The following is a 12,573-nucleotide window of genomic DNA, read 5'->3' as shown; positions in this document are numbered from 1 at the left end:
CCTGCGTCGTGAATCTCTTCAGTTCTCTGTTTACTTCTTCCCTCTTTTCTCTCTTTGTCCTTTCTCTGGGCTTCCAGTGCCATCAGGTCTCTAACACACGTTTGCATCTTTGAAAGTTTGCAATTTGAAGGTTCTTATGTAGGGGACTCAGTGTAATCAGAGTTACAGGCATTTTTTTCTTTTTAGGGGATGTAGGTTCATTCCATAGGACATGACACCAGTTGGTGAAACCAAATATCTTAAAAGAATTCTTTGTAAATGTACATAGAACTTTTAATGACAACTTAGTGCAAAATACAGCATTATATGTTTTGACGCAGATCTTACTAGAAAGGAAAGACAAATATGCAGTTGTACCTTAAAAATTGTCTTTGCATAAGAGTATTTGCTTTTCTGCAGCTATAGAGGAATACGAAACATTTTCTCCTTATCCGTCTGAGATTTTCTTTTGTTGTTGTTGTTGTTGACAGCTAGGAATCTACAGTTGCATTGCTAAATTCTAAAATTCCATTGGATACCATGGGGATTAAAAGGCAGGTCTGAGAAAGTTAAGCTTTTAATTTTTTCAGAACTTGTCCACATTTTCACAAAACACGAAGGTATAACTTTCAGCATCTACAGTGATTTCCTACTGGAATACTAGTAGTCTGAGCTGAGAATGAGGAAGGTGAATTCATTGACTCTGATAACAGACAGGTCCATAGTTGACCAACTTGGCTGCATCCAAGGCCTCTCTCAGCCCAGCTCTCTTTGTGCCACACTTGCAGCAAATCATGGCTGGCCACCATTCCATTGCCGAGTCCAGAGGAAGCCAGGGCATAAGTGTCACTGGCCTCACCTTAAGTCCCTCTCTGAAACCATTGTGGCCAAGGACACACAGGACTCTAATGAGCTATATCTGGGTCACTTGTTGGGCTCAGTGGTAAAGTCGCCTCTTTATGGCCTTGAGATTGGGGGCGGGGCAGTCATTTAAGGAAAATCAGGTGCTATGGCCAAAAGATAGACAAAATAGATATTGGACAACAGTAATAATGTCGGGTCATTGATAGAGATTTTCGTATCCAAATTTAGTATCCAAAGAGCAGGTTTCAATGCATAGTATTTTAAAGCTAAGTGCTAAATTATGGTCCCTTTGAAAACCACATTTAAAAATGAATTCTAACAAAGAAACAAAAGTTTCTCTATTCTTAAGAGTACCTGAATCTAAATCTGTATTCCAGTTTTGAAATCTTTTTTTTTTTTTTTTTTGGTCTATATGCTGAGTCTTAGTTGTGGCACACAGGATTTTGATTTTCATTGCAGTGTGCAAACTCCTAATTGTGGCATGTGGGACCTGGTTCCCTGACCAGGGATCGAACCCGGGGCCCTCTGCATTGGGAGCACAGTCTTAGCCACTGGACTACCACGGAAGTCCCAGAATCTGCTTTTAAAACAAATCTAGGATTAACCACAATTACAAATTGGCCATATGAACAGAACTAAACTCTGAAGAACTGTATTTCTATCTTTATTTCTGTTTCTCATTTACATGTGAAAGTATACACATGCCTAGTTAGTTTTCATTTTAAAGATTGTGTGTGGGATATAAGTAAATAGCACAGAAGAACCAATTTGCATTCATATTCTAGATCTTCCAATTATTGGCTTAATTGCTCTGTGCCTCAGGTTTCCCATCTGTAAAATGGGGGTGACATGGCAATATAATAGGGTGGTTGTAAGGATGAAATAGTCCACATAAAGGTGGTTTTTATAGATTAGTCGCTGACATATAGAACTTTTTTGCTACAGTGTCATTATTTAGTGCTTTTTTTTTTTTTCTTTCTTTTGGCCACACCATTTGGCATGTGTGGTTAATTCTCCCACCAGCTATGAAACTGTGCCCCCTGCTTTGAAAGCATGGAGTCTTAACCACTGGACCACCAGGGGAGTCCCCTCTCGGTGCTTCTTACTGATACAAATATTCTTGTTTGAATTTTTTTGGAAATTTCTTACATTAGAATTGAATATCAAATTTTTGTCTTAATGGCTCGATTTATTTAAAAAATATTATTGAACCTCCACTATCACTAAAATGCTCGGATAACCTGGGGACCCAGAATAAGGAATGAAGAGAATAGTCTCCTCACAAAAGATTTAAGTGGGGAGGTAAAAACACACATTATTCCATGCATGATAATATGGCTAGGGTATTGTAGAAATGCCAGTTATCACATAAACTTCACTTGTCAGCAGTGTATTCCCTGAGAATTTGCTGTGTAAATACCAATTATGTCTGTGTAAAATAAAAATTTGGAATCCTTTTAAGACTTTTAGACCTTTTAGAATTCAGAATCTTTTTTACGGCAACTAAGAATTGTAAAATTGAGAGACTATAATTTTTTCTTTTGTTCTTTTTTTTTTTTCAGTGTTTGAAAGATGTATGGGGATCTTGAAACCTTCAGACATAAGACAACTTCCAGCAACTTCAGGAGAAGTTTGTCTACACTCAGGCTGCAGTATTTTCAGCAAACATCATTGGACGGTGGGCGAATGCCCTATCTTTTGGTGGAATGAAAAATTTGAGCCAGTGAAGCCAAATTCTCATTGCAAGCAGCATGCTTGGCTCCTTGCTCACTGCAAACAGGCATTTAAAATGTGAATTTGAAATCGGGTGTCTCCACTACTACCAGCTAATATGGCATCATAGGTGTTTCCTAAGTTTTAAGTCTTGGGGGGAAAAATACTCCACTGACATCTGCCATCTCCACCAGGAACTCTTTTATGGAAGCTCCATTTTTGTGTGTTCCCACTCTTCTTCCCATCTTCTGCACAATCATGTGCTCTTCTGAAGTAAGAATAAGGTCTTGGAGTATGTAAGTCCCAGACTTACAGCAAGAAATGGCTCTTGGCCATCATAATGTCTTACAGTTAAAAGCCACCAAAAACTATTTTTAAAACACCTTGGAAAAGTGAGAAGAAATGGCACACCCATCACAAAACATACATAGTTTAAAAGTTGCATTTTTTTTCTCAGTGGGTATCAGTTGTAAATAAAAATGAACTAGGGGCCAAAATATAAAACCAAAAATGAAGCAGCTATGTGTAGTTATTAATTTCTAGTTTGAACTGTAACTGAATACTGTGGCTTCGTATGTATTATTTTATACTGTACTTTTCCCGTTATTGATGCTTCGGACTTTAATAAGAAATTCCATAGTTTTTAATATCACAAATGAGAATATTTGAACAATGTATTCTAGAAAGCAATATACTAACTGAAGTGAATGCTTGTATATAATAAGATAGCCTTAATCCTTTTTCTCTAATGCCTTAACTGTCGAATAATTAAAACTTTTAAAAAGCCTAGGGTTATAGTCAGCATGCTAGACTGAGAGGTGAACACTGATGTGATGAGAACAGGTGCTGCTGTCGGTGTGTGGCACTGTGGTTTAGCTGTGTTTATGCTCCAGAAGTGCAATAGTAGACACTAGCTACGTAGTACTGCTGCCTCGTGTAACTCCAAAGAGAAAAACCGAATTTGATTAACCGAGTGCACATGTTCCTTTAAGTTCCTCTTAATGTCCTTAGCTTGAATGCAATGCCATACAGATTTATGTGGCTGCTATTTTTATTTACTTTGCATTATTTTGATTAATACCTTAAATGGAAAGCCAAACAGTCCCTCTTCACTGACCAGTAATGTCCATTTAACTGCAGTAGGAAAAATAAGAAAAACCATGTTGTGTGAAAATTGGTGATAACTGGCACTTAAGATCATAAAAATAGTTCTTTATACTTGGCTGCCTTAAGATGCTGTTTGCCCAGAGCTCTGAAAGACTTTAAGATAGGCAGTAATACTACAATACTACTGAATTTTTGTAGAATTGTTACATTTGATAATAAAACTTGCCTGTTTAATCTCAATGTTTGCATTCTGTTTTGTAATTAGAAGAGTTAAGGGTAACAGATGAAGGGTGTGGTGGGTAAAGCCATCTTTTCCTGAGGTGGTAGGATATTTCCTTAAGTTACTGTGAGTGTTTGTAGGTGTGCTCTGTCGTGTCTGATTCTTTGCGACCCCATGAACTGTAGCCCGCCAGGCTCCTCTGTCATGGAATTTTCCAGGGAAGAATACTGGATTGGGTCGCTATTTCCTTTTCCAGGGGATCCTCCTGACCCAGGGAATCGAACCTGCATATCCCGTACTTCCTGCATTACAGGCAGATTATTTATTGCTAAAACACAGGGGAAGCTATCAATGATTAATGCACTCCAGATACAGATTAAACAACCAGGCTTAGAGTATAAATCATTGAGACTTTGCTCCAAAAATTCTTAAAACTGTAGTCATACTTATTAATATGTGATCCTTGTATCTTATTATTAGAACTCTGCTTGATAATTTGAAAACTTATTGGAGCCACATAAGACATTTCTTAAAAGCCATATAATAAAAGCTAGAACTCTAGTGTTTCTGAACCCCACATACTTCTTTATTCCAATTTCTCTATCTGCTAATTCTGAGTTCTCCAATATTCTCTCTAATCCAAATTTTATCCATTTTTTAGGAACTAGGTTAAGACTTCCACCATTTTATTACATATATTGACCATATCATAATTTGATGTATATACTCTTTATGGAGTTCAATTCCAGATCTAGTACATTTTTACACACATAATCTTGTTAAGTACTCATCAAGTGAAGTTTAATTCAACTGGGACACTTCTGCAATCTCGGTCCTTGCCGACATCATTTATAAGAATGAAGCAATTGCTTTCAGGTTTGTGCTTCAGCTTTGAGTCTGTGAAGAGGGAGCAGAGCCCTCTGGGCAATCTAAGGTTCTGCTCCAGCTTCCTGTACCTTTATGTCTCTGGTAGGCATTTAATGTCCAGGCTATTCCTTGCCTTAAAGAAAAACAGGTTGCCTGGGCTAAGGAGATAGCTATTTACCTCCTTGAAATAGGACCTCATATAATTGCTCCTAAGGCAGAAAAAGAACATAGGTGACGGTATGAGATTAATAAAGGCTGGTGGGAAAGAATTGAGAATAGAGAGTATATAAAAAAAAATCTTAAAGTCCGTCTCATAGGTTTATAGTTGCTTACATAATTTCTCTTCCTCTCCCTGCTTCCCCCAGCTCTTTGGGGAAAATGTTTTTAACATATACAAAAATAGAATGATGGCCACCAAGCCTCTATCCAGTTTCAACAATTACAAACTCAAAGCCAATCTTGCCTATAGATGGATTATATTATCAATTGTAAAATCTATTACATATAGGATTATATGTAGTTATATTGTTCAGTCACTACGTTGTGTCTGACTGCGATCCCATGAACTGCAGCATGCCAGGCTTCTCTGACCTTCATTATCTCCCTGAGTGCTCAGACTCATGTCTATTGAGTCAGTGAGGCCATTCAACCATCTCGTCCTCTGTAGCTTCCTTCTCTCCCTCAATCTTTCCCAGTGTCAGGGTTTTTTCTAATGTGTCAGCTCTTCGCATCAGGTGGCCAAAGTATTGGAGCTTCAGCATCCGTCCTTCCAATGAATATTCAGAGTTGATCTCCTTTAGGATTGACTGATTTGATCTTGCTGTCCAAGGGACTCTCAAGAGTCTTCTCCAGCACCACAGATTGAAAGCATCAGTTCTTTGGCACACAGCCTTCTTTATGGTCCAACTCTCACATCCATACATGACTTGAAAAAACCATAGCTTTGACTATTCAGACCTTTGTCGGCAAACTGGTATCTACTTTTTAATACTGTCTAGGTTTGTCATAGCCATTCTTCCAAGGAGCAAGTGTCTTTTAATTGCATGGCTGCAGTCACCATCCACATTGACTTTGGAGCCCAAAATGAAATCTGACAGTTTCCACATTTTCCCCATCTATTTGCCATGAAGTGATGGGATTGGATGCCATGATCTTAGTTTTTTGAATGCCGAATTTTAAGCCAGCTTTTTCACTCCTCTTTCACCTTCATCAAGAGGCTCTTTAGTTCCTCCTCACCTTCTGCCATTAAAGTGGCATCATCTGGATATCTGAGATTTGTTGATATTTCTCCTAGCAATCTTGATTCCAGCTTGTGATTCATCCAGCCCAGCATTTTTCATTATGTTCTCTGCATATAAGTTAAGTAAGCAGGGTGACAATATACATTCTTGAAGTATCCTTTCCCAGTTTAGAACAAGTCTGTTGTTCCATGTCCAGTTCTAACTTGCTTCTCATCCTGTATACAGGTTTCTCAGGAAGCAGGTAATGTGGTCTGGTATTCCCATCTCATTAAGAATATTCCACAGTTTGTTGTGATCTGCACATCCAAAGGCTTTAGCATAGTCCATAAAGCAGAAATAAAGATGATTTTTTGGAATTCCTTTCCTTTTCCATGATCCACTGTATGTTGGCAGTTTGATCTCTGGTTCCTCTACCTTTTCTAAATCCAGCTTGTACATCTGGAAGTTCTCAGTTTACATGCTGCTGAAGCCTATCTTGAAGGAATTTGAGCATAATCTTGCTGGCATGTGAAATGATTGCAACTGTTCAGCAATTTGAATATTCTTTGGCATTGCCTTTCTTTGGAATTGGAATGAAAACTGACCTTTTCCAGATTATATAGATTATCCATATATCTTTCCACTTTTCCCACTGTTGTATTATTTTGAAGCAAATTCTTAGGGCCAAGATTAAAATGGAACTCCAAGTATAAAACTGGGCCATGGTAGGAAGTGTTTTAATGAGAAGTGTGTGTGCTCAGTCATGTCTGACTCTTTGTGACCCCATGGATGGTAGCTCACAGGCTCCTCCGTCCAGGGAATTTTCCAGGCAAGAATACTGGAGCGGGGTGCCATTTCCGCCTCAGAGATAGAACCCAAGTCTCTTGGATCTCCTGCATTGGCAGGCAGATTCTTTACCACTGCACTACCTGGGTAGCTTCTTAGTGAGAAGAAGCAAAGGCTAAATAGGACTGAACTGGTAGAAATAATTCGGTTTCTGAATTTCTGCAATTGTGCTTTGTAATCCATTCCCTATCCCATGTGCCAATATGAGACACAGACTAGACAGGATATGGTGTAAACTGAGGACTGGAAGGCCACCAGGATGGAATTTGGGAATGAGAGCCCTGAATGAGTACCATAGGGAGAAATTGTTTTTCTACATTCTTGCTGCCTTTTTTAAGTGAGTTTTGAGGCCAAGATCCTAAGGGATCAAAGGTTCAAAAACAAATGACTAGCTCCTAACTTAGAAAACTTAAAGGGAAATGTCCATATTTCAGTGTACTTCCCCTCAGTTACTTTACGTGGAAAGTGGAGGGATATTTCAAGCCAAAACCAAGCTGATAATCATTACCTTGGAAGAGTATACAACCAAACACTGAGAATATGTATAAATTATATTATATATATATATAAAGCACAATAAAAACCACTGTGTAGGTTAAATGAATCTTCACAATAACCTATTAGGTGGTGCTGGTGGTAGAGAACCACCTGCCGATGCAGGAGACATAAGAGGCTCAGGTTTTATCCCTCCGTCAGGAAGATCCCCTGCAGGAGGGCACAGCAACCCACTCCAGTATTCCTGCCTGACGTATCCCATGGATAGAGGAGTCTGGCAGGCGGCAGTCCATGGGGTGGCAAAGAACCGGACACTATAGAAGCGACTTAGCATTTACTAACAATAGCAACACTATTATTATTTTTACTGACCAGGAAATTAAGTGTAGGTTAAGTAGTATCTGTCTTGGCTGCCCAGAAAGTACAGGAAAGGATCTAGAAGATAAAGATTTGGACTCTAGTTGATGTGATTAGTGCTCTCATAACTGCTTCTTAGTAGTTCTGGCTCTTTTCCTAGCATTGCACAAATACAATCCATCATTACAGAGTCATAGAGTTGGGCTTCAAAATGTTCCTTTGGTCTGCCTTTTCACGTTATTACCACTGTGCCATCAGTTCAGCTGCTGAATTATTCAGCAGCTACATACTGTTGCTGTGCTAAAAGGCAATGTTGATAAATGAGTAACAAAGCTGCTGATTGCACACTCAAATTTGAGCCAGTGTTTTTTAACCCATATGAAACCAATATGATAGTGGCGTTAAACACTAGAAACATATTTTAAAAAATCAAAATGGAATTTTCATCTTGTTCTGGATGGTTCTCAGCTTGTATGTGTGTGTACGTGTGTGACAGAGACAGAGAGAGAAAGAGATTCATCCTTCCTTCCCTGATGGTGTTTCTCATGGTTTCTTCCTTAGCCACCTTCTCTCTTTTCTGGGCAAATTCAATAACTTACTTCTGCATTCTTGTTTGAAGCTACCAGCTTAAAAACCCAACAGTTCAATGGACATTTATTTCCATTTAAATATCTCTCTGGGCATTTCAAATGCAACATGCTAAAAACAAACGTATCTTCCTATGTTAGCAGGTCTGAAAACCTGCTCCATATGTTTTCTCTACTTCAGGAGCCAGCACCACATAGTACCAGGTATTAACGTTAAGAAAGCCATGTGTGACTTCCTCACCTCACCATCCTCACCATCAGCATCTCTCATCAGTGCTTTGCCCCAGTATTGAATCCGTGCTGCAAATTCTGCTTTCCTCTATTGCCAGAATGCTTTTCTATAAGAATAATATTTCAAATTATTACATTTTAAAATAAAAATGTTTATTTATTTGGCTGCACTGGTCTTTAGTTGCAGCATGCTGAATCCTTAGCTTCAGCATATGAACTCATAGTTGTAGTATCTAGTTCCCTAACCAGGGATCAAACCTGGGCCCTGGGCATTGGGAGTCCAGAGTCTTAGCCACTGGACCACCAGGGAAGTCCTTGATTACATGTTTTGAAACCACTTTATTGAAGTATTATTGAGATATAAAGACTGTACAACTTGGTGTGTGCAACTTGGTGAGTTGGATCATAGAAAAAGCAAGAAAGTTCCAGAAAAACATCTACTTCTGCTTCATTGACTACCCCAAAGCCTTTGACTATGTGGATCACTATAAACTGTGGAAAATTCTTAAAGAGATGGGAATACCAGAGTACCTTACCTGCCTCCTGAGAAACCTGTATGCAGGTCAAGAAGCAACAGTTATAACCAGACATGGAACAACGGACTGGTTCAAAGGAGTGACTTGGGAAAGGAGTGTGTCAAAGCTGAATATTGTTACCCTGCTTATTTAACTTAAATGCAGAGTACATCATGAGAAATGCCGGACTGGATGAAGCACAAGCTGAAATCAAGATTGCCGTGAGAAATATCAATAACCTCAGATATGCAGATGACACCACCCTTATGGCAGAAAGCGAAGAGGAACTAAAGAGCCTCTTGATGAAAGTGTAAGAGGAGAGTGAAGAAGTTGGCTTAACACTCAACATTCAAAAAATGAAGATCATGGCATCTGGTCCCATCACTTCATGGCAAAGAGATGGGGAAACAATGGAAACTGTGACAGACTTTATTTTGGGGGGCTCCAAAATCACTGCAGATGGTGACTGCAGCCATGAAATTAAAAGATGCTTGCTCCTTGGAAGGAAAGTTTTGACAAACCTGCTGCTGCTGCTGCTGCTGCTACATTGCTTCACTCGTGTCCGACTCTGTGCAACCCCATAGACGGCAGCCCACCAGGCTCTCCCGTCCCTGGGATTCTCCAGGCAAGAACACTGGAATGGGTTGCCATTTCCTTCTCCAATGCATGAAAGTGAAAAGTGAAAGTGAAGTCACTCAGTCGTTTCTGACTCTTCGCTACCCCATGGACTGCAGCCTACCAGGCTCCTCCGTCCATGGGATTTTCTAGGCAAGAATACTAGAGTGGGGTGCCATCGCCTTCTCCATGACAAACCTAGACAGTGTATTTAAAAGCAGAAATGTCACTTTGCTGACAAAGGTCTGTATAGTCAGAGCTATGGTTTTTCCAGTGGTCATGTATGGATGTGAGAGTTGGACCATGAAGAAGGCTGAGTGCCAAAGAATTGATGCTTTTGAACTGTGGTGTTGGAGAAGACTCTTGAGAGTCCCATGGACTGCAAGGAGATCAAACCAGTCAGTCCTAAAGGAAATCAACCCTGAACATTCATTGGAAGGATTGATGCTGAAGCTGAAACTCCAATACTTTGGCCATCTAATGCGAAGAGCCATCTCATTGGAAAAGATCTTGATGCTGGGAAAGATTGAGCGCAGGAGGAGAAGGGGACAACAGAGGAGAAGATCGTTGGATGGCATCCCCGACTCAATGGACATGAGTTTGAGCAAGCTCCAAGAGATGGTGAAGAACAGGGAAGCCTGGCGTGCTGCAGTCCATGGGGTCGCAGAGTCACTCAAGACTAAGTGACTTAACAGCATACTAGGTAAGCATATTAGTGAAACCATCACCAGAATCAATGCCACAAATATCACCTCCAAAAATTGTCTCCCACCCTCTTTAACTTTTGTGTGGGTGTGTGATAAGAACACAACAAAGTGATTATGTGTTCTTCACATCTTTTCTACTAAAGGTTTCCACTTGCCGTTTAAAATACCCAAACGTATTACTGCATGCTATTGGGTGAGCTGACGTCTGCCTACCTCTTGAGTTTTATTCAAGGCAGCCTTACTCTCATGCTCTATACTCTGTTGTCTTTTTTCCAGGTTGTTGCAGGAGTGATGCACTGTTTTTTTCTGTTATCTTTCTCTTCACTGACTAACTGCTATGCAGAATTCTTACCTTTCCATGGAAGGCCTTTCCTGACCCACTAGGCTCTGTAAATCTCTCTATAATCTGCTCCCCAGATTGTAACTTCAATCAAGGTAAAGTGTATCTTCTTCCCCACTGAATCCTTAGTGACTAGGCAGCACTTGGGATATATACAATAAGTATCTGTTGAATGAATAAGTGTATGTTCGTTCCTGCAGGTGAAAAGGAATGTGCTTTATGCAGTTTTCCTTTAAAGTTGTCTATAAATTTAAATCTTAAAAGTAAAAAATTGTTTTTCTTTAGCACCAGTTAAAATGTTAGTATCATCTAGTTATTAACAGTATGCTTTTTACACTAAAATGTAAAATCAGAGTCACCTTTCACATTGATGTACACATTCAAAGAGAAAGTTTGGTATGGAATTCACCCAAACATGATTTTGGATGCCTCTGCCATCTCCAGGACTCACAATGACTTTTCAGGGTCCTATTCTCAACCAGAGTGCTTATGTGGAACTGTAACAAAATTTTAAATATTTATCTATATTTAAATCATGTCATAATTGGTGAACAGATTTTTTCTTTTCTTTTTTTTTTTTACTGTATTAAAGAAAAAAAAACCATGGCAATTACCCTGTTACACTTAAATTGTTATGGTGATACATCGTAATTTTGCTGGGAAAACTTTTCCTTCCACAATCACTGTATGCTTTTGGTTTTAAGATATATCTGTACTTTGGAGTGCGACTAGTCCTCCACACAGCTGGTCTAGATATACCCGATCAGTCACCTGCACTGACTGGCTGCCTGAGGAGTAGATCAGTGGTAGCTCTGGGGGCACCAGGCCATCCAAGTTCTAGCTGGAGCCATTTTCAGGGTGGGAAGACGGCATCAGCAGTTTCATGTTATCAGTGCTTGGGGAACGGCAGATTCTTTTCTGAATTAATAATTGATGTACTTAGAATCCACCTGCTATGCCTTCCCTCTATCGTGAGAAAGAATTTAATCTGTTATTTACATGGGTCCAGAATGCCGGAGAGTAATCAACGCTAGGGAGCTCCTCACGGGGCAATCTCAATCCATAAATAGGGTCGACAAAGGAACAAAAAGCCAAACCAAACCAAAAGCAGCATACTTAATTAAGTGGAAATTTCAAATAAATAACAAGTAATTTTTAGCTTACGCTGGCCCAAATATTGCATGGAGCATATTATACTAAAATGTCCTATATTACCTGGCAGTTCTAATATTCAATTAAACTAAATTTCACAAATATTTACTTACTTAGTTACCTCAGGGCTTACTTACCTGAAAGAAGAGAGGATGAAATCTTGGTCTACTAAAATAGAAGCTTTGCCTGGAAAAATCTTAATAATAAGCCATTTAGTACCACTAATTTTTTTATTAATAAATGAAAGAATGTGTTTAATGAATTAATGATTTCTTATGACTAATCTGGTTAAAAAAAAAGTCTCTTCCTGGAGGAGTTTTAACTGTAGGAAAAAACTATACTTTAGAAGATGTCCTAGAGTTCAGTTGTCTATGTTCACATGTCCTGTGTTCAATTTAAAAATATTTAAATAGATACACATTGTTTAATGTTTTCCCACTGGGGAGGCTTATACAGTTTCCCAGTTTGACTATTGCTTTTTATGATTGTGATTCTTCCAGTTAGTGGAAGAGGAAGACAGCCGATCCTTGTGAGTGATAACAGAGCAAATACATTCAGGAGGCACCGAAGTACAGCTTCAAACAATGAGGAAAAAGTGAGGCCTGCTTGAGAAACAACTGCAGGAGCAACTGACAATATAGCCCTTTATTTCCTCTTTTACAGAAAAAGCTTAGAAAAAAATTAATTCATAATCACAAGAAGAACTAATGACAAGCTAAGACAAAACAGCGTCTAACCACAGTTCTCATGGTTAGTGT

The 12,573-nt window shown here is 39.1% G+C and overlaps 1 protein-coding gene across 6 annotated transcripts in view; it reads left to right on the top strand.

Annotated features, from left to right (window-relative positions):
- ESRP1 (epithelial splicing regulatory protein 1) overlaps positions 1 to 3,904 on the top strand; it is a 58,666-nt gene extending 54,762 nt beyond the window's left edge. For 5 of the 6 annotated variants that reach the window (XM_025001695.2, XM_005215673.5, XM_005215674.5 and 2 more), the window contains one exon: positions 2,406 to 3,903. In XM_025001695.2, the coding sequence (XP_024857463.1) occupies positions 2,406 to 2,412 (7 nt within the window). In that variant the 3' untranslated portion in view covers positions 2,413 to 3,903. Of the gene's footprint in view, positions 1 to 2,405 lie in introns of all 6 variants that reach the window. The other variant, NM_001193002.1, reaches the window with a different exon arrangement.
- The last annotated feature ends 8,669 nt before the right edge of the window (positions 3,905 to 12,573 follow it).

This window comes from Bos taurus, chromosome 14 (genome assembly GCF_002263795.3).
Source record: "Bos taurus isolate L1 Dominette 01449 registration number 42190680 breed Hereford chromosome 14, ARS-UCD2.0, whole genome shotgun sequence".
Taxonomy (NCBI): domain Eukaryota; kingdom Metazoa; phylum Chordata; class Mammalia; order Artiodactyla; family Bovidae; genus Bos; species Bos taurus.
Note: the sequence above shows the minus strand (reverse complement) of the source record. Positions and strands in the feature narration are given on the sequence as shown.